Source organism: Capra hircus, chromosome 26 (genome assembly GCF_001704415.2).
Source record: "Capra hircus breed San Clemente chromosome 26, ASM170441v1, whole genome shotgun sequence".
NCBI classification, from domain to species: domain Eukaryota; kingdom Metazoa; phylum Chordata; class Mammalia; order Artiodactyla; family Bovidae; genus Capra; species Capra hircus.
Genome location: NC_030833.1, coordinates 17,750,178 through 17,777,653, shown reverse-complemented (window position 1 = coordinate 17,777,653; position 27,476 = coordinate 17,750,178). Strand labels below are relative to the sequence as shown.

Below are 27,476 nucleotides of genomic sequence, written 5' to 3'. Positions count from 1 at the left end.
TTTGTTGTTAGACACCTGGAATGCCAAGGGCAGTTTGTGCCAAACCACAAGAAGAATGAAAGCCCAGGACTTCCCTTGGGTCACCAGCTTCCTTCAGCTTGGGGCAAGAGTAAAATCTGCCCCAAGGTAGAAGTTTGGGAATTTCCGGTTGGCTCACATTTCAAACAAAGCTTGTACTTAATCCTCAGAGCTCAGAGTGAGCAGGGGTGAGTTCAAGAGACACAGGAACAGTGCACTCTGCTGAGAAACACACTAGCGACCACCTGGCTTCTAGTAAGTACTGCTTGACATGATGAGTTTGGGTTCTCAAGGCTATGCCAATCTGGGCTGTCGCGACTCTTTCTTCATAACCTTCTTGGGCTGTACCATCAGAGGGAAATAGGACCTCTTGGGATCACACTCATCAGATTTCATTATAATGAACAGGTTAGGCAACAAGACTGGGTTGAGTCTCCTGAACAAGATCAAAGAGCTAAATCTGAAAAGCTTTTTTGTTTGGGGGCAATGACAAGAAATAAAAGCCAAACTATGAACAGATTTAATTCTTTTTTTCTCAGATAAAAGGAATAGAAAAGTAGTTCAGACACCAGCTCTCAAGTTATGATTCTGACTCTGCTTTTTCTTAGTTATGTGATCAAAAGCAAATTACTTAATCTCTCTGGTAACAGTTTCCTAGTCTGTAAAATGGATATTGTATTACTGTAAGAATAATGAAAACTTTATAGTATTGTTGTATCTCATTATTACGTTATGTTGAATCTCATTAGATTTCATACATGTGATAGATAATATTAAAGTTTTGCTTATATAAGCAGAGTTTATATAATAGATTTTATGTTTTCATGTGCATGTTATAGTAGATTTCATATATATGTATACATATACTGGATTTCATAAAAATAATTTGAATTTTATATAATAGAAATTAAATTGCATATATACAGTATGCAATATGTTATATGAAATCCAGATATGTATACATATATATGAAATCCATTGACATACTTAAACATATAAAATCTATTTTACAGGTTTTGCTTAAAAATGCTTGGAATGTATTAGACACTTAGTACATGCCGTTATGAAGCAATCATAGATTCTCTGAACTGGACATGACCTAACAAGCAGCACTTGTTAAGCACCTATAAATTACTGAATGCTCCTTGCCGGATTACCTCAAGTAATGCTGACAAATCCTATGAGGGTGGTGATAGTATCACTTCCATTTTATAGATGAAGAAACAGAGGTGTAGAGAGGTTAACATGTACATATGTACACACATATAATATACATACATACATATAGTATACTATGTTTGTTTGTATATATGGAGAGTATAGTATATAGTACATAGTATATAGGATTCCCCAGTTGTTCAGCTGGTAAAGAATCAACCTGCCAGTGGAGGATCCACAAGAGACGTGGGTCTGATCCCTGGGTCAGGAAGATCCCCTGGAGGAGGAAATGGCACCCCCTCCAATACTCTTGCCTGGAAAATTCCATGGACAAAGGAGCCTGATTGGTTACAGTCCATGGGGTCGCAAAAGAGTCAGACGTGACTGAGAACACACGCACGCAGCAAGCAGCAAGCAGCACACAGGGATGGTAGGGGACAAAGTGCTTTTCAAACACTTTCATCCTTCACCCGTGAGTTATTTAATGAATAATTGTGTGTGTGATATGAATATATATCTTTCCAGAATTCCTATGAGTTATTTATATCATTTATACCTTGGGAGGAATGAGAGTTTATGCTGGAGAAAGGGAGCCCTCAGGAGAGGAGGAATGATCTCATGCCAACCAGATAGTAAAGGACCCTTTGCCTCCTCCCATTTACTGGGATGACCCTGGCACTGCCCTGTTCAGTGCTGCCTCCTGTTTGAGAGTCCTATGAATTCAAGGTGAAAGTTTGATTCCTGATTTAAAGATCACACCTGCCCCTTGGGCTTTCATCCTGTGGGACCCCTCTACTCACAGGGCCTCATGTCATTCACAAGATTGCCAGCAGATGTGTGCAGGAAAGGACTTGACCTCTAGATTCAGTTTGATCATATCAGCCTGAGCTCCTAGGGCTGGGCAGCCGTGGGAACGGGCCTCTCGGGTGGCAGAGGCAGTTTAAGGACAGGGGTGTGCCCTGGTTCTTGCTCTCAGGTTTCCCTCTAGAGAAAATGAGTTCCTGGCACAAAGAAGAGCTTATCTTGGGCTTCCTTTCAGCCAGGAATGCTTTATCCGCTGCATTTGGTCCGTAGCATCCTGCCCTCTGCCCTATTCTTGTCTCCCTGGTTTGGTGTTTCTGTCCCCAGGGGCTCTCTTGTCAGAGCCACTTAAGAGGCAGAAACGGAGAAAGTCCAGGGAAGATGCTCCTTCAGTCATCCAGCAACACTTCCACAGAACTGCCACTTGGTGAGCACAGGCTGCTGGGATGGTCCTCGTTACCATGACTGCTATCAGCCTCAAGGGCAGAATGGGAAGCGGGGCTGATGACCCATCTCACCAACATTCGAGAGAGCCATTCTGGCACTTGGTGACTGAGTGGCTATCAGGGAAGCATACTGTTGTTTGGGGACTAACGCTTAGTCCTTCTCTTTTGCAGGTGAGAACGGACAGCCATAATGGAGCGCAAACCTCAGAAGAGTTCAGGTACCCAAGGGGCATACTCTCAGAAGGAAAAACCTTTTTATTGGAAATCATTATCAATTCCCATAAAAGTAGACAGGATACAGAAGATGGTTTTAGTAAGGATAATGGGTGGCATTCTAGGGTAATGGTTGTTGATGTGGAGAACGTAGCAGAGACTGTTAGATTCAGTTAATTATTTTGTAAGAGCTCACTTATCTAGAACTTTGGCATTTTCCAACTTTTATGGATCAAATGTTTTATGGAGATGGTATCGATATTAACAGCACACTAGAGCCCTGAGAAGACTGGAAAATATTTCCTTAATTTTACAGGAAACTCTCACTTGGACAGAAACTGCCTAAATTGTTACCAAAGTTTATTATGTGGATAGATTAAGGGGCATCATTCAGATGTTCTTGCTTCATGCTCATATGCCTCACCATGTAAATGACTGGACAGAAGAGTCAGATTTAGGATGAAGTAACTTAGAAATCAAACTATCCAGTTCAATTCAAAAATAACTATTAATGAACAATTATTCAAAGCACCTATTATTAGTAAGTTACAGTACTTCCCATTGCAGAAGGATGTACAGCCTAGTTAGTAAGAGTCTTTGCTGTCAATGAACTTGTAATTTCATTCGGAAGTTAAGATAAACACATCTGAGTAGCTATACTAAGAAGTTAAGATAAGCACATGCAATCAGGATCAGATTATGAAAGGTAAGAGCAAAATCCTGTAAAGTTTGAAGAAAAAGGGGGAAAAAAGCCACACACATAGCTGTGGCAATCCAGAGGTTTTATGGAAAAGGCATTTGAACTGGATCCGAAATGATCCCGTCGAGTTTCAAAAGAGATTGGGAAAGAGAGCATATCTCAGCAGAAAGGGATGGTTTGACCAAAAGCAATGAAGTAGGATAGAGGCAGGTTGTGTTCAAGGAGAATATGGCTATAAAATAGGACGGGAGAGAATAGATTTGGTGCCAGGAATTGACCTCGTAGAAGCCTGGTGACCCTTGAAGAATTTCAAGCCCGGAAAAGGTATCATCAAATATGCTTCGGGGATTGCTCATATTTCGAGAAAAATAGCTTCATTGTGGTATAACTGACATACAATCAACTGCACATATTTTAAATGGTTTGTGTGTATATGCCTTGGAAATGATCACCGCAGGAAGAGATTATCACCCGCATCACTCCCAGTAATCTTCTTGTGCCTCTTTATAATTCTTTCCTCCAGGAACCAATTCTACTCCCCGCAGTTCCACTTTCTGTCATTCTAAGCTCATTTGTACTTACTAGAGCTTTACACAAATGGAATCTTACTGAATGAATTCTTTGGTTTCTTTCACTCAACTTAATTCTTTTGAGATTCACCTATATTGTTGTTACATATATCAAGTTTTTTGTCTAGACAGTCAATTGAATTTTTATCTTTTAAATAGTAAGGAAAATATTTCACGTATTTATCCTTGCCATTACCACTTCAGCATTCATCATTCACTTGTATACATTCAGATTCCATCTGGTGTCATTTTTTCACCTGAAGGATTTCCTTCAACATATCTTATAAAGCAGTCCTCCTAATTCTTTCAACTTTTATATGTCTGAATAGGTCTTGAAACTGCCTTCATTTCTGAAAGATATATTTGCTGCATATAAAACTCTAAAATGACCTATTTTTCTTTCAGTAGTTTAAGCATCTTGTTCCACTGGTTTTTATTATTATTGTGGTTTGCTTGCATTGTTTCTGATGAGAAATCTAATGTCATCTGTATTTTTTCTTCTCTATGCGTTAATGTCTTTTCTCTTCCTCTGATGGTTTTTAAGATTTTTTTTTATCACTGATTTTAAGCAATTTGATATGATGTTCCTTATCAGTTTTCTTCATATAGTTTGTGTTTGGAGTTCCTGAGCTGCTTAGATTTCCGAGACAGTTTTCTTTAAATTTGTGAAATTTTCAGCATTATTTCTTCAAATATTTTTTCTGTCTTTCTCCTCTACTTCAAGGACTCCAGTTACTTTAAATTGTTGTTATTCAGTTGCTAAATTGAGTCTGATTCTTTTCAGCCTCATGAACTACAGCACACCAGGCTTCTCTGTCCTCCATACTCGCCCAAAGTTTGCTCAAACTATGTCCATTGAGTCAGGTCACTTGAAATTGTCCCACAATGCACTGGTGCTTTTTTAATGTTTGGGTTTTTTTTTTTTTTGCTTTTCACTCTGAGTTTGTTTTGGTAGTCCTGTTAATCCCATCTGGCATTACTGTTTTTCTGAGACATTGTAGTTTTCATCTCTAGTTCACTTTGGATCTTTTCTATATCTTTTGTATATCTAATTTCTTGAATGTGCAAAATGAAATTAATAATGCTGGTTTTAACGAACTCCTCTATTAATTCTCATATCTGTGTCAGTTCTACACCTGGTTTGATGTATTAATGATTATCCACATTATGGATAATGTTTTCCTGCCTCTTTGCATAGTTGGTAACTTTTGATTAGTTGCCAGATCTTGCAAATTTTACCTTGTTGGGTACTGGATGAGTGAGTGAATGAGTGAGTGAAGTCGCTCAGTCGTGTCCGACTCTTTGCGACCCCGTGGACCTATGTAGCCTACCAGGCTTCTCTGTCCATGGGATTCTCTAGGCAAGAATACTGGAGTGGGTTACCATTTCCTTCTCCAGGGGATCCTCCCAATCCAGGGATCGAACCCGGGTCTCCCGCATCAGAGACGGATGCTTTAACCTCAGATAAATGTGATGATGTGGTCACTTAGCTAGAGCCAAACATCCTGGAATGAGAAATCAAGTAGGCCTTAGGAGCATCTCTGCAAACAAAGCTAGTGGTGGTGAAGGAATTCCAGCTGAGCTATTTCTAATCCTAAAATATGATGCTGTTAAAGTGCTGCACTCTATGTGCCAGCACATTTGGAAAACTCAGCAATGGCCACAAGACTGGAAAAGGTCAGTTTTCATTCCAATCCCAAAGAAAGGCAATGCCAAAGAATGCTCAAACTATCACGCAATTGCACTTGTTTCACATGCTAGCAAAGTAATGTTCAAAATTCTCCAAGCCAGGCTTCAACAGTACATGAACTGTGAACTTTTAGATGTTCAAGCTGGATTTAGAAAAGGCAGAGGAACCAGAGATCAAATTGCCAACATCCGCTGGATCATCAAAAAAGCAAGAGAGTTCCAGAAAAACATCTACTTCTGCTCTATTGACTATGCCAAAGCCTTTGACTGTGTGGATCATAAGAAACTGTGGAAAATTCTGAGAGAGATGGGAATACCAGACCACCTGACCTGCCTCTTGAGAAACCTGTATGCAGGTCAGGAAGCAACAGTTAGTACTGGACATGGAACAACAGACTGGTTCCAAATAGGAAAAGGAGTACGTCAAGGCTGTATATTGTCACCCTGCTTATTTAACTTATACGCAGAGTACATCATGAGAAATGCTGGGCTGGAAGAAACACAAACTGGAATCAAGATTGCCGGGAGAAATATCAATCACCTCAGATTTGCAGATGACACCACCCTTATGGCAGAAAGTGAAGAGGAACTAAAAAGCCTCTTGATGAAAGTGAAAGAGGAGAATGAAAAAGTTGGCTTAAAACTCAACATTCAAAAAACCAAGATCATGGCCTCTGGGCCCATCACTTCATGGCAAGTAGATGGAAACAATGGAAACAGTGAGAGATTATTTTCTTGGACTTTGAAATCACTGCAGATGATGACTTCAGCCATGAAATTAAAAGACGCTTGCTTCTTGGAAGAAAAGCTATGGCAAACCTAGACAGCATATTAAAAAGCAGAGACATGATTTTGCCAACAAAGTCCATATACTCAAAGCTGTGGTTTTTCTGGTAGACCTGTATAGATGTGAGCGTTAGAGCATAAAAAAAGCTGAGTGCTAAAGACTTGATGCTTTTGAACTGTGGTGTCGGAGAAGACTCTTGAGAGTCCCTCAGACTGCAAGGAAATCAAACCAATCAATCCTAAAGATAATCAGTCCTAAATATTCATTGCAAGGACTGATGCTGAAGCTGAAGCACCAATACTTTGACCAACTGATATGAAGAGCTAACTCATTATAAAAGACTCTGCTGCTGAAAAGATTGAAGGCAGGAGGAGAAGGGGACAACAGAGGATGAGATGGTTGAATGGCATCACCGACTCAAGGGACATGAGTTTGAGCAAGCTCCAGGAGATGGTGAAGGACAGAGAAGCTTGGCATGCTGCAGTCCATGGGGTCACAAAATATTAGACACAACTGAGCAACTGAACAAACAAAAAATAAACCTTGAGCATTCTTTCTAGGATGGAGTTAAGTTTCTTGCAAGCAATTCAATCCTTTTAAGACTTGCTTTTCTGATTTGCTAGATCTGGAGCAGTCCTCACTACTGAGGAATGACTTTCCTGAGTACTCTTCCCAAAACTCCATAAATGATCAGTTTTGCTAGTTTAGCTGGAGGGAACAAGCACTTTCTCTGGCCCACCAAAACACTGGGCATGATTTCCTCTAATTTTTTCTAATGGTTCTTTATCTGGCCTTGGGTAATTTTTCCACACACATATACTGATAAATATTCTTGAATACTTGAAAGTGAAGTCACTCAGTCGTGTCCGACTCTTTGCGACCCCATGGACAGTAGCCTGCACCAGGCTCCTCTGTCCATGGGATTTTCTAGTACTGGAGTGGATTGCCGTTTCCTTCTCCAGGGAATCTTCCCAACTGAGGGATTGAACCCAGGTCTTCCGAATTGTTGACAGATGCTTTACCATCTGAGCCACGAGGGAAGTCCTATGAATACTTGAAAGTGAAGTCACTCAGTCATGTCTGACTCTTTGCGACCCCATAGACTGTAGCCTACCAGGCTCCTCCGTCCCTGGGATTTTCCAGGCAAGAGTACTGGAGTGGGCTGCCGTTTCCTTCTCCAACGAGGGGGACCTTATTAATGTCTCCGGGATTCTCTCTCATGTAGCTCTTTCTTCTGTCTTGTGAGCTCTAGCTGCCTTGATCTCCTTGAACCCTCATCTTTCTTCCCCTAGTTCAGGGGTCCACCTGGTCCCACCTCAGTTCCCCTTTTCTGTACTGTGGGCTGGAAACTCCATCAAGGGAATTGTGGGGCTCACCTAGTTTGTTTCCTGTCTGTTAAAGGTCCATTGACTTTTATTGTCTATGACCAGTGTCTTGAAAACCACTATTTTATATATTTTGTTTATTTTAAACAGGAGAGTAAATCCTGTCACTACATCTTTGTCCAAAGTGTAAATTTGGTCAGATTTGGCATGGGTTTGATTCCTGGGTTGGAAAGACCCCATAAAGTAGAAAATGGCAACCCACTCCAATATTCTTGCCTGGAAAATCCCATGGACAGAGGAGCTTGGTGGGCTACAGTCCATGGGGTCACAAAAAATTGAACATGGCTGAGCACAAGCACGGACAGATTCTTTAGTAAAGGCTATCTTTTACCAAACCCATGGATGAAATAGAATTTTAGCCTGGATGTAAAAGCAAAGTCAAAGTCTTCTTTTCAAAATAAATTCTATTTTAGCAACATTAATTTTTTTCTAAATAATGAAAGTAGTTCGTATTTCTTGCAGACATTCTCAAAAAATATAGGAAAAATTGAAACTGCCTCTACATTTCAATCCTTACAGAGAAGTAGCTAACAATTTGGAAACCTCTTATTTAATGACTTAGCCACCTTATTTTCAATAACAGGTAAATTTGCTTTTGTTTGGTAAGTCAAAGGGTAAGGCAGAATTATCTGGCTGTGGCTGGTGCTTCAACAGAAATGGAGACAAATCTTGGTTCACATCTAGAGAGCCAATAGCCTCCTCCAGAGACAGGGAGCCAGACAGGTGTGAGCTGAATTAAAGAGCTTCTAAATGTCATCTGAATGAAGGTCCTAACAGTGGATGAATAAGAATCGCACACTTGGTCCTGAGGTTTTTGTTCTCTTGGCCTATGATAGATGTTCTTTTCCATAACTGAATAATTTGAAGACCTTTCCAGAGGTAAACAGTGTTTTTCAATTGAATCATTTCCTTCTCAGAAATTTATAGAGAACAGATTGAGTCCTGTTCACTTTCTTTTACTAGGCAAACAATTTACATTCTATTATGAAAATGAAGTCTGCAAACAAGATTATTTTATTAAATCACCACCTCCTCAGCTTTTCTTCTCTGCGGTAAGTATTCACAAAAATTTAACAGGCCTCCCACCAGCCTCATGAGCATTTTTAAAATCCTTTCTCTTCCTCTGAGATTTAACTAAGATGCAAAGTGTTTTCATTTTGCAGACCTCTTGGAAAAAGCGGCTTTTCATTCTGTCAAAGAGTGGGGAAAAGGACTGTAGTCTTTCGTATTACAAAGACCATCATCATCGAGGTTCTATTGAAATTGACCGGTGTGTATCCAATCAAGAAAATGTTTACAACAACAAACACTAACATGTTGCATGCAAATTAGAAAAAGAATTAGCAAACGTTAATTTGTGGAACCAAGACTCTAACTGAAATATGAATTTTTCAGTTAAGTTTTAGGCTGAACAAAGTATTTTTAATCAGTGATAAGCCAGATCTAAACTTATTTTCTAAAACTACTGGACAATTTTCAAAGCATTGATCAAACAGGTCTAAAGTTTTATTCAGTTGGGATCTTAACAATTGAAAAATATTAGCCAGTTTTCTTCCTAATTTTGTATTTGCATCTGTTTAATACTTCATATCTACTAGAAATTCCAGTGTAGAAGTTGGCATCAGGAGCCATGAAAAAATGCAGTCTGTACAGAAGATGTTTAAATGTCACCCTGATGAAGTGATGTCCATCAAGACCACTAACAGGGAATACTTCCTCATTGGCTGTGACAGGTAAGTAGTAAGATGACATGGAGTGTCTCCTGTATGTAGAATAAAAAACAAACAAAAATATTTTAAAACAATAAATATGCCTTGAATAGAAACCAACAGCCATAAGCTTATAATCAGCTATGCATGCATGCATTTTAAGTCGCTTCAGTCATGTCTGACACTGTGTGACCCTGTGGACTGTAGCCTTCCAGACTCCTCTGTTCATGGGATTCTCCAGGTAAGAATACTGGAGTGGGTTGCCATGCCCTCCTTCAGGGGATCTTCCCAACCCAGGGATCGAACCCGCATCTCTTACATCTCCTGCATTGGCAGGCAGGTTCTTTACCTCTAGTGTCACCTGGGAATACAAAATAAAATACAAAATAAAAAGTCAAAAAAAAAAAAAAAGAAAAAAGAAACCCATGACCACAACCTTGAAAAGCCTCTTGCAGTCTTTTTCTTTATTGTGGTTTGCTTAGGCTGTGCTGGGTCTTCGCTGCTGCATGGAGTTTTCTCTAGGTTCGGTCTGCAGGCTTCTCATTGCTGTGGCTTCTCTTGCGGAGCATGGGCTCTAGGGTGCGTGGGCTTCAGCAGCCGCAGTTCCTGGCCTCTAGAGCACAGACTCATAGTTCTGGCTCATGGGCTTAGTTGCTTTGTGGCATATGGGATATTCCCAGACCAGGGATCAAAACTGTCTCCTGTACTGGGAGGCAGACTCTTTACTAGTAAAGTCCTTTAGCATTCTTTATTATGATTTTAGTCTATGCCCCTTGACACATCACAGTATTCATTTCCTAGGGCTGCCATAACAATGTACCGTAAACTGGGTGGCTTAAAACAACAGAAATTTGTTATCTCACTGTTCTAGAGGCTAGGAGTCTGAATTTGAGGTGTCATGGGCCACATCAGTTCTAGAGGTTCTAGAGAAGATCTGTTCCAGGCCTCATTCCTAACTTCAGGTAGTTTCTTGGCCTGCGGCAGCAAACCTCCAACTTTTACATAATGTTCTTCCTATGTGCACATCTCTGGGTCCAAATTTCTCCTTTTTATAAGAACACTAGTCATCTTGGATTAGGACGCCCTACTCCAGTCTGACCTCATCTTCACTAATTACATCTACAACAACCTGACCTGATTTCCAAGTAAGGTCACATTCCGAGGTACTGAGGACTGGGATTTCAGCACATGAATTTAGGGGGGAACAATTCAGTCCATAACAATCACCATCACCTCAGAGGCACTTTATTGCAAGAACCCAGTATACAAACATCTGTGCAAGCTACATACATTAGGGAGGGGCTGTGCTCATCCCTGAAGGAGTCTTCAATTTTTAAGAGGGGCTTCTGGTGCTGGCAAAGATGCCTAATGGATCCTTTGTAGATGATTATCTGCTTGACAGAGAGGCTAAAGTCGGGGGAGAAAGAAGTATGTATGGAGGAGGCAGGGAACGCTCAAGCCAGAGTATGAAGAAACTGGATCTGCTGTAGATCAACCCCAAGGTGAAAAGCTTTCTTTTCAACCATCCCAAGAGTCAACAGAAAAGGAGGTGTGATTGATATACATTTGTTCAAACACATCCTTCATAAACACACGCACTCCCTAACGGGAGACACACCTGGAGAGCTACAAAATGGCACAGTTGAAGGGGCCGCTTGAGAACACAAAAGAAATACATGTCAAAGCCAAAAGCTCCAAACCCTGCGATTACGCTGTTACCTCCCATTTCCCCCCCATTTCTCTGAGCTTTCCTCACAGAGGTGGCATGAGGGTTAATTCTAGTGTGTGAGTGTGGAGGTGGTGAGCAGCCGGGGATGGGCATTTAAACTACTCGGGGGGGGGGGGAAAGGTCCTTTTCTGCCTGGTACCCACCCCCAGTGCCTGTTCCAGTGCTCATAAAAGACTCATTCTCTGGCTCAGAAGGAGTGCAGGCACCACCATTGCCACATGCCAGCTGAAAGTTTATTTCTTTCAACAGGGAGAAGATTAAAGACTGGGTCTCCCTCTTGTCATCACTCTGCCGGGATATAAAAGCAGCGCACCAGAATACAGAGGTGACTCCATATCACTAATAAAATCGCAGAGCCCCTGAACACAGCCCTCTTTCCCAAGGAAACAATACAAGCTTTTCTCCCCTGCTTGGCAACTGGCATTCAACAAGGAACAAATAAGTGAGAGAATGTACATACTTGTAATTTTTATGATTAACAATAGAAAAAAATTCTTTTGTGTTTTACAAGAAAGCTAAAATACAGACACTTCAGATTTTCATTACTGGAGTAGGAGGGGTAAATTTTAACTGTGGCATTTTTTTTAATAGTAGCTGAAACTACAGTATTTTCCATCATTGTTATTCAAATAATGTTATTCCATCATTGTTATTCAGCTACCTTTGGAATGACTAAGTCCAGGGTGGTTTCTATAGAAATGCGTCTCACCTGTCTTGCGTTTTCAATAGAATGTTTCTGTGATGTAAATACTAGCAATTTTAAGTTGTTTACTTGCATCATAAGAACCTTTGCTAAATTTGCCTGAGTCCTTTCTTAAGATAGGCTTTCCTTGTGGCTCAGCTGGTAAAGAATCCACCTGCAATGTGGGAGACCTGGGTTCAGTCCCTGGGTGGGGAAGATCCCCTAGAGAAGGGAAAGGCTACCCACCCCAGTATTCTGGCCTGGACTATACAGTCCATAGGGTCTCAAAGAGTCGGACACGACTGAGCGACTTTCACTTCTCACTTCAGTTTTCTTAAGACAGAGCTTTATTAATGAAACTGGCCTCTAGGTACCATTTTCTAGGTTGTCCTATGCTTACAACAAAAGCAGAGGCCAAGGAGAAAGGAAAAGCAAGGGTGTGTCTGTAAGTACTTAGATAATTAGAGAGAAGGGGCTGGGTACAGAAGGACACAGGGTTGAAAAGACAGGGGAACTCAGAGCATCTCTAAAGGCCAGGCTAGAAGTCCTCAAGGGTTTGGGAACAGGAGAGGGACAAGATCAGCTTTAATCTTAATGGGAGCAGGATGACCAGCAGTATAAATGCTAGTGGTCAAAGATTGGGAGCAAAGACCCCAAGACCAAGCTGTTGTTTCATTCTAGACCAGGGATCAATTGTGCCCTGATTCCAATATTCCTTTTCCATAAGCAGGAGAAACTCTCATCAGGTGATAAAGGCCCTCTTCAGACCCTCTCCTTGGACCTTTCCGCCCGCCAGAGGCTGTCAGCGCCACCATAACAAGAAACAGTCTTCCAGACATGGTAATCAGATTTACCTCTCTTTGTTAGGACACCATGCCTGGAGCTAGCTGATTCAGAAGTCAATTGTATAAAGCCTAACCCTTCATGCATGATTCTTGGTCCTAGGATCTATCCTGTATTTAGTCTGTTTCACCTACCATGATAAGCCTCACCGCTTGCCCTGCCTACCTCTAAATCTATTCTTTCATTTTGGATGCTCCTTGATACACATCCAGGTACGTATCCACATTGGGTGGAGATCCTTCAGCTAAACAAAAGCCTGGCTGGCAACCTCCTCTTTCCTTTCACCCACAAGGCAAAGATTACTTCTGAAAAAAAAAAAAAAAAAAAAAAATTCCCCAAACACCACTTGACCATTTGCACTCCTGAGGCAAAATCAGATTCTTATTAATTTTGTGTATTCACCCAAATCAGTCTTAGTTCTGTGTGTGTGTGACTTCAACTTCATTTCTAATGAAATACACTTGAGAAAAAAATTATACTACATCTGCCCCTTGAAAGTGATTTGTAATTATGCCTCAGCTTTCTTAGATTTGCAGGCTGCCTAGTTTTGGATGTTATTAACAAACAGGCTGAGTGTTTTTTTCTTCTGCCAGGGATGCTATTTTGCGCCTTAGAGATGTAACCATTGGCATTCTCTTTTTTTTCCCCTTTTTACCCCTGGGTACCAGGCACATCTCAACAGGGCCTAGCTTCCTGTTTTATCTAGTTGGAGGCTCTCCAACTATTTTAAAAGCTTTTTGTAGCATATCAAATGCACCAGGCCAAATACTTCACTTGGGATTTGTAGTAAGGGTGATAGGAATCAAGACTGAGAAGGATAACTCTTTTCAAAAAATGCCTCTTGCCCTCCTGCTTTTCAACTTCCATACCCTTCTCTCTAAAGATAATGTTATTGGTCATTTTGTCTGTTCATGTGGTGTATTCCAACCAGTTCCCGTTAAGGATGCCACCTACATTGTTGGGAGCTGCTGTGGTTGTTGTTTCCAAAATAGAATGGGAAACCTTCCTCATCCTCAATTCAGCATGGCCTGGCTCCATGAGCTTGGAGCTAGAAAAATGGACACAACTTAAATACATCTTTAAAAAATAGTCACTTTCTTTCAAGGCCTTCCTAGAGAACATTCAGGGTTTTCTTTTCAAACCCACCTCCCCCACTCTTGCTCTAAGGCATTGTTCTTGAAAAACTGAATTATACTTATAAGAATTTTTTCTGCCAGGCAAAGCAGCTACTTTGCAGAATGTCCTGTATCTATGAGGAAGGGAAGCAATAATCGGTGGAACCTAGATCACCTTGAAACCTTATAATTCATACTATCACAAGATCAAAGCTAAAAAATTGCATTGGAAACAATAGAGGTATAGAAGCAGAACACAGAATAGGAATATTGAGCAGAAAGGGAAAAGATACAGTGTCTTGACTCTAGGCTGCTTACCTTCTCAGATGGCACTGGGTGAAAGGCAGGAAAAGATGACAGTGAGGATTCTGTAGCAGAGCTTAGTGACTTAGAACACCATGCACCGGAGAGAATCACTTGTTCTGAGTTCCAGGACCCAATAGTAGAGAAAAGCCTGAAAGATGCGCTTCTAATTTTCTATCAGTGGTGACCCAGACTCAAGAAGCAGATTTAAGTCATATGGGCTTCTGGATATAACCCCGGAAGATCCTCGGATGTTCTCAACCCAATTACTCTATTATGCCTTTTCCAGAAAACATGTGGTTTAATTCCGTCTCTTGCAAAGAAAAAGAAAAAGCATTAATTCTGTCTTGATCTCTTGATTCAGCGTTTAGTGAAAGAACATTCTCCAGGACTCAGAGAAGCTCGCCTATCGCATGACTTCTCATCAGAAATCTCTCAAGATTCAGAAGAAGACAGCCATTATATTAGTCCTCGGAGCATTCTTTTAGAGGTAACCTCTCCCACCCATTAGTCATTTATTCCTTCTACAAATATTTACTGAGCCCCTACCAGGCAGTCAGACTAGGTTCTGAATCAGACACAGGTGACGCGCTCATAGTCTTGACACTTTGATAGGCGCTAACCAGGACACACAACAGAAAAGTCTCCATGATGAAGAGAGATGCTTATAAAATGCTCAGAGGGCCTGAGGGGTGGCAGGCAGGGGGAGCTGACTTTCAGACAGAGGCCAGGGAAGGTTCCATGAAGATGATATTTGGCCTTATATGCCAGGTGAAATTTAGACTTGAGGGATTGACCTGAGGAGTCTTTCTGGATAGAAACAATAAATACGAATAGACACAATATTCTTGGGTGAGAAACTGTGTGGTATGTGCCAATCAGTATATTGATCACTGAGAGCCTTCTGTGTGCTAATTCAGTCCTGTGCTAGGCATGGTGGCTGCCAGGAAGGACCTGACATCATGCCTGCCCCCCTTCCCCCGCCGAACTCACAGTCTTACCAGTCTTACAGAACGATGCTCCAGCAGAGGTGTGGTCAAAGAGCTCTGGAAACAAACAGCAAGGCTCTATAGTATAGCACAGGGAACTGTGTTCAATAACCTGTGATAAACCATGAAGGTAAAGAATATGAAAAAGAATGTCTTTATATAATATATAACTGAATCACTTTGCTGTACAGTAGAAATTAACATAACATTGCAAATCAGCTAAATGTCAATAAATTTTTTTTTTTTTTTAAAAAGAGCCCTGGAGGCAATAGGCAAAAAAAAAGATTTTCTGTCTCCGCTGGAGTCAGGGAAAGCTTCAAGATACAAAATGGCATTTGATATGGGTGTGATGAATAGTTTATCTGAGCTCTAACCTAACACTAACAAGTGACCTATTGGTGGAAAACACACAAAAACCAGTAAAAAGACAGTCAGACCATGATGGATTATGAATGCCAAGTTGACGTCATGCTACAGGCAACACAGGGGGCAGTAGCAGCTTCTCAGTCAGGAAAGAGCAAAACCAAATTATCTTCTAGGACTGCTAACCCCGGGCTTCCCAGGTGGCTCAGTGGTAAGAATCCACCTGCCATTGCAGGAGACAGAGGTCCAACCCCTGGGTCTGGATGATCCCCTGGAGTAGGAAATAGCAGCCCACTCCAGTATTCTTGCCTGGAAAATTCCATGGATAGAGGAGGCTGGAAGGCTACAGCCCCTGGGGTCGTAAAGAGGCGGACACAACTGAGCACTCACTATTAACCCAGCAGCTATATTCAAGGCGGACAATGGAGAGAAGAGAATGGAAAGAGAAGGTAGGAAGACAGAACTGGGGGGAGGGGGCAGCAGTGCTCAAACCAGGGATGATGACATGTGTTCATATGAAGGAAGCATTCTGAGCTCAAGGAAGTTCTAGAAACAGTAAAGTAATTTACACAAGCTTCTTTTGCTGTAGAATTCTCTGCGCCTTTAGTATGCAGTGGTGGATTATAAACAGCCAAGCAGAATACAACGCATAGCATGTGACCACAGGACCCTGCTTTACCCCAGATTTTTTCACAGCCGTGTTCTCTGGGACACAGTGATGGCAACTAGTCTTTTCATGACAGTTGAACCAACCAGTCAGGTGATATGAACACTAAGCTACAATGTCCGGCATTTTCTAGGTACTTTATGAGATGCAAGGTCTAGTAAGGCAAATAAAACTAAGCTGGTGACTTCCCTAGCAGTCCAGTGTTTAAGACTTCACCTTCCAGTGAATGGAGTGTGGGTTCTAGCCCTGATCGGGAGCTAGGATCCCAAGTGCCTTGTGGCCAAAAAAAACAAAACATAAAACAGAAACAATATTGCAACAAATTCACCAAAGACTTTAAAAATAGTCCCCCTCAAAAAAAAAAAAATCTTAAAAAACAAACTGGAAGACCTTTATAAAAATTAAGTGCAACACTGTGCCATAGAAGTTTAGAGAAGGGAAAAGTTGGCAGTGGCTAATGTGGTCAGAAAGACCTCAGGCCAGGCCTGAATACAGCATCAGTAGACAGAAGGGAGGGCTTCCCAGGTGGAGCTAGTGGTAAAGAATCTGCCTGCTAATACAGGAGATATAAGAGACTCGGGTTTGATTCCTGGGTTGGTAGGATCCCCTAGAAGAGGGCATGGCAACCCATTCCAGGATTCTTGCCTATAGAATGCCATGGACAGAGGAGCCTGGCAGGCTGTGGTCCACAGGGTCTCAAAGAGTCAGACATGACGGAAGCGACTTAGCATGCACACGGACAGAGGGGAAAGAGGGGCACTCCAGTCAAAGAAAACAGCATGAAATGGGCACTAGAAAAACACTGTAAGGGGCATAGTGGGAAGACTGGCTTGTCTGGAATGAAGTGTTCCAATAATGGTTGATGATATTTTTAGGTAGGCCATCGGAAGCCCTTAGGGAATTTTGAGAAAACCATTGCCCCAAGTGACTCAGTTCTGACCACCTTGGTGGGAAGGCCCCGGAGGGCAGTATTTTCTCGGACCTTCACAGCCCCTTGGAGCAATTTGCCTGCCTCTGAGCATAGTAGCCTGCTCTCTACAGAGAGAGGCCAGCCCTGCATTGTGTCAGAGCCTTTGACCCAGGTAATATTATTCTATAATAGAAAAAGAGTTCATGTCATTAAATGCCTAGTGATGAAACGAAAAAATAAATAGCAATTTAGTCCAGTAGTGTACTTGTATCAGGAGCGTGGGGAACCCAAGAGAAGAAAACAAACTCTGAGTCTGCAGAAACCGTGCTGGTTCATTCTCCCAGAACAAGCACCGCTGTTCATTGAATGGTAGACGTATTTACGGTTTCAGGGACCAGAGCCATCAAGGAGGGGGCAAAAAGGTACCTGGCTTATTGGTAGACTTGCGTCCTTACATCTCTGCCTCTTTTCTATAGCTGGATAATATTATTGCTCCCAATGATTCTGGTGAACTCACGCACCCCACTGGACCTCATAGTCCAGACAAGGTCGCCAAGACAGCTGAGTGTCATTACTTGTCAATGAAATCCTGGTAAGTAAAACTACCATACTCTAAAATTTGCTCTTAGCTAATGTACTGTTCAAGAACAACTGCTGTCAGTTCATTTCAAGGGTTGATATAATAACACAGATGCACTACCGTGGACCAAGCTCAGCATATTATTCATCTCAAAACAAGAAAAAGTGGGAATGGTGTCCCTACCTATAGAAAATGGTTAGTGACATCCTTGGGACATTTTCTGACTTGTGGGGCAGTTCTTTCCTATCTTGCGTTTACATATCTCACGCTCTGACTTCTGTCTCCAAACCGTCCCAATATAAAGAGCTATTTTGATTCCATATCCATTTTTAGAAGGAAATTCTATTGGATTTAATTCTGACTGTGGTTGGGATTCTGCTGGTTGGATATACTTCAAACACTTAATTTTTACACGGCTGTGAGCTACTTAAATCTGATTCGCACACGGGAAATTTGTAGACAGACATGCTGAGAAAGCTTTTGTGTTAATTTCTTATGCTCTAGTCTTCTCGAAGAGCTGTCCCTTGAGTCTGTTGATGGCAAAGAGGAATTTCAGCCCCTGGAAGAGATCCAGAATGGGGAGCTTCATCAGCAAGAACAAGCCTCAGGAACTCACTTTTATCTTCCACCTGCGAATTCCGAAGCACAGACCACGAATGACACAAAGCAGTCGGCTTCACTAACTGTTGTGCAACTGTCTATATTAATCAAGTAAAGTCTTCATTTCTAAAACCTTATGGGCCCATAGAGCAAGGCAAACTTTCTTTTGTACTCAGAACTCACATTTTCAAGCAGTTCCTAAAAATCTCCAACTTGGCCAAGAATCTGACCTTAGCCTTGTCACTGAAGTGGTGGCTAAGGACAGTAAGTTACCAGAGCTAGGAATACAGTGGTTCTTGGGCTGTGGGTGTTGCTTTCAAATACTTAAAAAAATGTTTTTGTTAGCTGGTTTTTCAGATTCTGGCATTTTGGATCATTCTGATCAGGTTAGCACATCACCCAGATTTTACTATTAAAATTATGCGCATGCAAGCCATGTCAGGTTTGGTTATAGACTACGAGGGGGGATCAATTAGGTCTTAAATGATGCCAAGAACAATTTGATGAGATTGCTCTCAATTTTAACTTTTTGGTGTCTCCTTCAGTGGAAAAATGTGCGATCTGGTGTGATATATAATGAATTTAGTCCAATTTTTACTTCTTTTTCATTGTCTACCATCATGAACCCATTCCAGGAGGGATGAGGGAAGGCATTAATGAGGAACTTAAATCTATGTTCTTCTCCAAATGTTTTAGATAATCTTTAACTGGACAGTACCATCTCAGGTGTCAGAGGCCAAGTCCACTCAGAAAGTACAGATCAGAGCCTGTGATAGCTGCCTGATTTTTGCAAACATCTTATCTTACAGTAATATCCCAGATGAAAGCCAAGTGCAGAAACTGAACGTGTTCCTTTCTCTTCCTGACATCAAAAATTATCTTGTTCTCAAAGAAGCTGCAGGACGGATATGGTAGGTAGATTTGAGGGTTACTGATTGTAAATGGGGTTGGATGATATGAAAACAAGAGTTATACCTTGAAGTACTGTACGTGGCAAAGCTGACTGGAGAACTGGGACTTGTGTCACTGTTGTGCATGCGTGCTGAGTCCCTTCAGTCATGCCCGACTCTGCAAACCTGTGGACTATTGCCTGCCAGGCTCCTCTGTCCATGGGATTCTCCAGGCAAGAACTCTGGAGTGGGTTGCCATGCCTTCCTCCATGCTATTGTCATAAAGGGTCTTTGATTGAGAATATTACTGTATAGGAGAGTCAGCTGAGGGTGGGTGGGTATAGAAGGACCCAACGTTCCAGGAAACAGTAAATTTCTGCTGTTTTGAATGGGCAGGGATATGTATGGTCCAAGGAAATCATTGCCAATCAATGACCAGTGATCGTTTCATGAATGAATGAAGTTACTGAGGTCAACAAGAATCTAAGATCTAAAAGAAAATGGCATGCCAGGGTAGAAGATGTCCAGACATCAGCTAAACACCTGCTGGTCAGGAAACTCAGACACAGAAGACTGTGTGGCAGAGAATTTCCTTAGAATGGCCACTGTTTATTTGACTCTATATTCTTTTTAAGACTTTGTAACTCATTTTGATGGAAGATGAGTTTTATAAGAGAAAAAAGCTTGCTAACATAAACATCACATGTCAACTGTCTTACAATTTTATTAGAGGGCAGGAACCATAGCTTGCCATTTTTCCAGACTTCCCACAATCCAAGGCTCAACACAGTATTTGACAGGAACTATAGAATTCTCTTGGAGAAGGCAATGGCACCCCACTCCAGTACTCTTGCCTGGAAAATCCCATGGATGGAGGAGCCTGGTAGGCTGCAGTCCGTGGGGTCACCAAGAGTCAGACATGACTGAGCGACTTCTTTCACTTTTCACTTTCATGCATTGGAGAAGGAAATGGCAGCTCACTCCAGTGTTCTTGCCTGGAGAATCCCAGGGACAGGGGAGCCTGGTGGGCTGCCGTCTATGGGGTTGCACAGAGTTGGACATGACTGAAGTGACTTAGCAGTATAGGCTTCTCTGTGTCTGAGCTTGCTCATCTGTTAATTCATTTGCATGTTCATTGGCCATTCACTGTGTAATCATTATGTGCCCACTTTCAATAAATACTTAGCATCCTCTGTTTATAGGATTATAAAAATATTTTAACGGTGGTACCACATGCCTAGGGTCTCAAAGCCTGGTGGAAAAGACAGCTACATAAACAAGTAAATATAAAATCACATTTTATTTAAATATACAATAAGTGAGGGGCTCACACAATACAATAGAAACCCAGAGGCAGGAGAGATTAATTAAGCTAAAGGAAGTGTGACGAGGGCTTTGTAGAAGTAGCATATTTTGGAGTAGGACTTTGGAAGAAGGTTCAGGCTGGTAGAGTAATGATAGAGGAATAAATATTCCAAATAGAAAAAGGAGTTTGATTGTTTCAGATATGGTGAAACACAGCTAAAGAAATTAGTGACAGTGGTAGAATAGACTAGAGTGAAGAGCCCAATCTGTGTCCCCATCTGTGCCTGGCATTCCCAGCGGGCACCATCTCACACTTGTGTTGGATGCTGTACCCTCATTGCAGTGTGGCTCAGTGGGATGCCCCTCCACGTCTGGGATGCTTATTTTTCCATGGAGATCACCTTTTGGCTGTGAATGACCTGAAGCCCCAGAGCCTGGAGGAGGTCTCCTTGTTTCTCAGCCGGTCCATCTGGAGGGAGGTGAGTGTTGCTGATTGGCTCCTGGCAGGGCAAGAAAGAACAAGATCAAGGCCTTGGTTGACATCTGAACAATACTCTGAAGACAAATGAGATCTCTCAGTCCTCAGCCGCCGAATGTAAATAAGAGAATCATAAGGGTAAATAACACTTCATGCTACACATCTAAATAACAAGAATGTTATTTTAGGACCCTTTTAAAATTCTTCGTATAAAGTAGTATTTGGAGGGAGCCCTGGGCTAGGAGACTGAAACAGCTGGGTTCAAGACCTCAGACTCAGCATCACCTGGCAAAAAAGAACTTGCAGGGAAATCAGACAGGCTTTACATCCTGCCTCCTTCAACCAAACGGTGCTTCAATTTTCTCTTCTGTGAAATTAGGGATAATGATAATACTAATTGAGCTTCCCAGGTGGCACTAGTGGTAAAGAACCCACCAGCCAATGCAGGAGATGCAGGAAACACAGGTTCAATCCCTGGATTGGGATGATCCCCCTGGAGTAGGAAATGACAACCCTCTCCAGTGTTCTTGTCTGGAAAATGCCATGGGACAGAAGAGCCTGGCAGACTACAGTCCATAGGGTCACATGTGCATATGTTCTTAAAAGGCTCATCATGTTTCTGCCTGTTTGTAATTCCCAGTATTGTTATCCCTTTCCTGGTCTTATTTTATTTCTGATGAGCCACATGACCTTGGGAAAGTCACTTCCTTCTCTGACAAGTGAATTTGAGTTTCTTCTCTCTAAAGTGAGAGAGGGTTGATTTTCAAACTGTACTTCTTGAACCCCTGAGAAAAAGACAGGAGGAGAGGAGAGGAAAGGGACAGTGTTCAGGGCCTCAACTAGAGAGAGCAGGGTATATTTGCCGGAGTCCAGCTCCAGCAGCCAGGAAATCAGCCTGAAGGGGTGAGCGGTGTCAGTGGGGGATGATGTAGCCTCTGACTCAAAGTACGGGACTACATGTTTATTTCAAGTTTCAGGTTTTCTTTTACATTTTGACAAAAGCATTAGATCAGAGGTTTGACGTTTTTAGTTTCCCCCACCCAGATTTATTGTCTCCAGAAATCATTGTTGCCCTACAAACAGAGTTCCTGCTTCAGCGATTGGCTTTACTATCTATTATCTACTTCCTCTTATGTGACCTATACTTAACTTGGATTACATTGTAACTCATGCTACATTCAGTTCAGTTCAGTTCAGTCGTTCGGTCGTGTCTGACTCTTTGTGACCCCATGAGTCGCAGCACGCCAGGCCTCCCTGTCCATTACCAACTCCTGGAGTTCACTCAGACTCACGTCCATCAAGTCCATGATGCCATCCAGCCATCTCATCCTCTGTCGTCCCCTTCTCCTCCTGCCCCCAATCCCTCCCAGCATCACAGTCTTTTCCAATGAGTCAACTCTTCGCATGAGGTGGCCAAAGTATTGGAGTTTCAGCTTTAGCATTACTCCTTCCGAAGAAATCCCAGGGCTGATCTCCTTCAGAATGGATTGGTTGGATCTCCTTGCAGTCCAAGGGACTCTCAAGAGTCTTCTCCAACACCACAGTTCAAAAGCATCAATTCTTCGACACTCAGCCTTCTTCACAGTCCAACTCTCACATCCATACATGACCACTGGAAAAACCATAGCCTTGACTAGACGGACCTTAGTCGGCAAAGTAATGTCTCTGCTTTTGAATATGCTATCTAGGTTGGTCATAACTTTTCTTCCAAGCAGTAAGCGTCTTTTAATTTCATGGCTGCAGTCACCATCTGCAGTGATTTTGGAGCCCAAGAAAATAAAGTCTGATACTGTTTCCACTGTTTCCCCATCTATTTCCCATGGAGTGGTGGGACCAGATGCCATGATCTTCGTTTTCTGAATATTGAGCTTTAAGCCAACTTTTTCGCTTTCCTCTTTCACTTTCATCAAGAGGCTTTTTAGTTCCTCTTCACTTTCTGCCATAAGGGTGGTGTCATCTGCATATCTGAGGTGATTGATATTTCTCCCGGCAATCTTGATTCTAGCTTGTGTTTCTTCCAGTCCAGCGTTTTACATGATGTACTCTGCATAGAAGTTAAATAAGCAGGGTGACAATAGACAGCCTTGATGTACTCCTTTTCCTATTTGGAACCAGTCTGTTGTTCCATGTCCAGTTCTAACTGTTGCTTCCTGACCTGCATACAGGTTTCTCAAGAGGCAGGTCAGGTGGTCTGGTATTCCCATCTCTTTCAGGATTCTCCACAGTTTCTTGTGATCCACACAGTCAAAGGCTTTGGCATAGTCAATAAAGCAGAAATAGATGTTTTTGTGGAACTCTCTTGCTTTTTCCATGATCCAGCGGATGTTGGCAATTTGATCTCTGGTTCCTCTGCCTTTTCTAAAACCAGCTTGAACATCAGGGAGTTCATGGTTCACGTATTGCTGAAGCCTGACTTGGAGAATTTTGAGCATTTCTTTACTAGCATGTGAGATGAGCGCAATTGTGTGGTAGTTTGAGCATTCTTTGGCATTGCCTTTCTTTGGAATTGGAATGAAAACTGACCTTTTCCAGTCCTGTGGCCACTGCTGAGTTTTCCAAATGCTATATTCCTCAGTTTATTTCTTATCTTTCTAAATCCTGTTTGCCCCTAGCATCTTAAGATCACTATCTCCTAAAAAGGCTTCTAGCTATTCTTAATTATTCCTAAACCCTAAGCTCAGCAAACTTCTTTTGCCATAAACATTCCCCTCACAAACAGGTCTCAGATAACAATCCTTCGCATGGCCTCAAGCCGCGGCCTGCCTGCTCATCCTGGAACATTCTTTGTAAAAATCTTTGAACAAATGCCAATGGTTACTTTATAGATTATTTTCTGGGCACAATTGCTTTGTGCCTTCTCATACTCCCATCAAGAACAATAAGCACCTTAACATTCTTTCCAGCCAACTCAACCAAAGAAAGGAAAGAACAAGTCAGAATCATAAGGCCTAACTCCTTCATCCCAGGTCCGTGCCTGTGGGACAAGGAGAGGGGGTTGGAGGCCGTGCCTCCATTTTGCCAGTAATGCCTAATGTGGCTCCTGACACATATTTATTATTATTTTTTCATGTTTGAATTTCCTGTTACCTTACCTTGAGGAAATAGTGACTTGGCTTAAAATTTCTAAAACCTGCTCTATTGGAAGATCTCTCAAATTTCTTCCGGCTCTGAGAGTTTATGATTAAATATGTCTTATCTCATCTGCATCACACAATAACATCATTGGTTAGACAAACTGTACTGCCCCTACTGTCTAAATAGGGAAACTTAGTAAGAATGAGTAAGTTGTTTATGATACATAAATAGTTAGAGCAAGGACTCATTCATTCCTTCATTCATTTGCTCACTCACCATTTATTGAACATCTATTGTATGCTGGATTCTCTGCTAGGTCCTAGAGCTACAAAAATGATGTTTGAGTTTAAAGAGCTTGCAGATTAGTGGATAAAACAAGTATGTGCTAGTTACAGGTACAGTGTGTGCCTTGAGATATGAGCAGAGGGCCATGGGATCACAGAGGAAAAATGAAGTTAATCTATTTGAGGGAGGCCAGAAAGGTGTCTCAGAGAAAGGGATGCTTGGCTTGGGTTTATGAAGTTAATCTATTTGAGGGAGGCCTGAAAGGTGTCTCAGAGAAAGTGATGCTTGGCTTGGGTTTTGAAGCCTAGGATAGGAGTTTGTGTGGTGGAAAAAGAGGGAGCTTTCAGGAGTCCAGCCCAACAATCTAGTAACTGTGATATATTTCCTCTGCCAAAAACCCACACTGAGGCCACATGTTTAATATAATCTTCTGAAAGTTACCAAACAACACTCTGATCCAGAGACCCAGGCATCAGCTCCGAAGCCAAGAAAAGGGTTTTTGCCTGGGAGCATATCCAGGAACTCCACCTGGGCATCGCTGACTGCAGTTTATCAAGACTGCCTTCTACACTATGCACTCACTTGCAGAAGAGTGGCGGACAATGTTTGTTTTGGGCCCGTTCTGCCTCCTCACTTTCTCCTGTGTGCTATTGAGAAATACAGGGTGTTCACTGACATGATTATTGGAAGGTCAAAAAATTCCCCAACTTACTCACCCCACCATTCTTTTATGTTAAAAATGAATACCCGGTCCTTTTTAAAATTCAAATAGCTGGTCCCTGGAAGGAAAATAATGTTGGAAGAGGGGAAATGTAGAACCAAAAGTGTGTGTGTGTGTGTGTGTGTGTGTGTGTGTGTTAGTCTCTCAGTAGTGTCTAACTCTTTGGAACCCCATGGACTATAGCCCACCAGGCTCCTCTGTCCATGGAATTCTCCAGGCAAAAATACTGGAGTGGCTAGCCATTCCCTTCTCCAGGGGATCTTTCCTAACAAGGATCAAATCTGGCTCTCCTCCACTAGCAGGCAGATTCTTTACCCTGGGCCGTAAGGGAAGCCTAGAGAGGGTGGTCAAAGACTGATAATGCCTTAGAATAGTTAAACCAAGCAGATGCGTATTCCATCCTTTGGACATGAAGTTGATGGAAATAGGATTTTGGGGTGAGCAGGGACTGGGGTCAGGGAGGGGAGAGAATATGTGAGTGTAAAAGGGGAGGAGATGCTAGATTGCAGGAAAAACACAGAGAGATTCAGTTTCCTCTCAATTTTGTCAGAGTCTGGTCCTGTCCAGTGCTCTGGTTTCAAGAGGCTTTTTAATTCTTGGTACAAACGGGCCTTTCTGGGCAGGATTAATGTATTCTGATTGTGTGTGTGTGTTCAGTTGCTCAGTCATGTCTGACCCTTTGCGACCCCATGGACTGTAGCCCCCAGGCTCCTCTTGCAGATGGAATTTTTCAGGCACTAATACTATAATGGGTTGCCATTTTCCTCCTCCAGGGCATCTTCCCAACCCAGGGATCGAACCCGCATCTCTTGCATCTCCCGCATTGGCAGGCAGATTCTTTGCCACTAGCACCACCCAGGAAACCCCAATGTACTCTGGAATCTGCCCTGAAGTCTCAGGCCAGTGGAGGCCAGAGAATAAAAACCCACCTTCCCCCTGGCTTTTTCCTGCCCAGATTTTCTTCAAAACCAGCTTCACAGGGTGTGAATGAGGAGAGACTGAAATTGAGAATCAACAGTCCTAAGGATAATCTTTAACCATTTAATGTTCCTCTCTCTTGTGTTTTAGAAAGTAAAACTCACCATCGGTCGTATCCCAAATTCAGAGAAATTTCACACAATAGCCTGTACGTGCTCCTTACAAGACCTTAAACCTCCTCAACTGGTTACATCTGTACTGGAGGGGACACTGAAAAGGACTCCAGCCATTAAAAAGGGTCAGCAGAAAAGATCTGGAGAGTAGCATGCTGGGGCCCACCTCCACCAAGCCAGGACAGGCTTTGGACTCTGTGCTGGACTCTGGCCCTCACCACTGTGTGACACCAGGCAGCCAGCACACCTCTCTGAATTTCTCCATCTGCATCTTAACAATGGAAATAACCCTCCCCTCTCTGGCTTTAGCATCAGGGATGCTGAGAGGGCCAAATGGAATAATGTCTATGGAACCCAGTGAACATGTAAGATCTTATTATCTCAGACTTTGTCCCAAACACCACAGACAGAGATTGGGTAAGTTTCTCATCTAAAATGCGCTGTGTGTTCTGTGAGGTCATGATCCACACAATCTCTTCTTTGTTAGGGAATGGACAGTTGGAAATACTCATTCTGGGAAGCCAAGATTCCCCAGGGAGATGTGATACCATATCGGCCTTCCCAAACACCTCCTGTTACTCATCATGTCCAGAATGTTGAGACATCAGTGGCCTCTTGGATTCCATGATTGTCTTGTTTTCTTAAAGACTCAGGAAGAATTTTAGAAGTCAAAGCAGTTTGAAGGTTCTATCCAGCAAAGTTTGCTTGTTCTACAAGTACTAAGAGAACTGCTTAGCACTTGAGAGTTCGAAGGGTCTAAACTAATTGATGGGTTTCCTAGGTGGTGCTAGTGGTCAAGAACCCACCTGCCAATGCAGGAGACATAAGAGACTCGAGTTCAGTCTCTGGGTCAGGAAGATTTCCTAGAGGAGGGCCTGGCAACCCACTCCAGTATTCTTGCATGGAGAATCCCATGGACAGAGGAGCCTAGTGGGGTACAGTTTATAGGGTCTCAAAGAGTCAGATATGACTGAAGCGACTTAGCACGCATGCAAGTAATTGATGCATTAAACCCACTGATCCTGAAAGGTGGGAAGTATTTTTTCTCATAAATAAGAAAACAAATTCAGAGGACTAAAATGGATGAATCAAATCAAGGAATGGTAGAGCAAAAGAGGGCTTTGGAAAATAGATCTTACTGGGTTGCCATTTTACACAGGAAGAAATAAGGCCTCTGACCATTTACTGATGTATTTTTTTGTGGCTCCTGGTTTCATAGCTATTTAGTGGCAGAACCAAGAATCCAAAAGCAGATATGGCAATGTCCTGATCCTCTCTTTGGATTGGGATTTAGATTTGAAAAGACCTTCTTTCTACACATAGATAGACAGCACTGGTGGCTCAGACAGTAAAGAATCTGGCTGCAATTTGGGAG

At 42.2% G+C, this 27,476-nt stretch overlaps 1 protein-coding gene across 1 annotated transcript; it reads left to right on the top strand.

Moving 5' to 3' along the window:
* Positions 211–27,476, top strand: PLEKHS1 (pleckstrin homology domain containing S1). The gene is given in 14 exon segments (XM_005698499.3): positions 211–273; positions 2,595–2,641; positions 8,730–8,818; positions 8,930–9,036; positions 9,365–9,499; positions 11,454–11,529; positions 12,617–12,644; positions 12,647–12,726; positions 14,512–14,637; positions 17,553–17,668; positions 18,161–18,367; positions 19,066–19,167; positions 20,795–20,930; positions 26,079–27,476. Coding segments are annotated over 13 exon segments (1,404 nt in total). The 5' UTR covers positions 211–273; positions 2,595–2,613; the 3' UTR covers positions 26,253–27,476.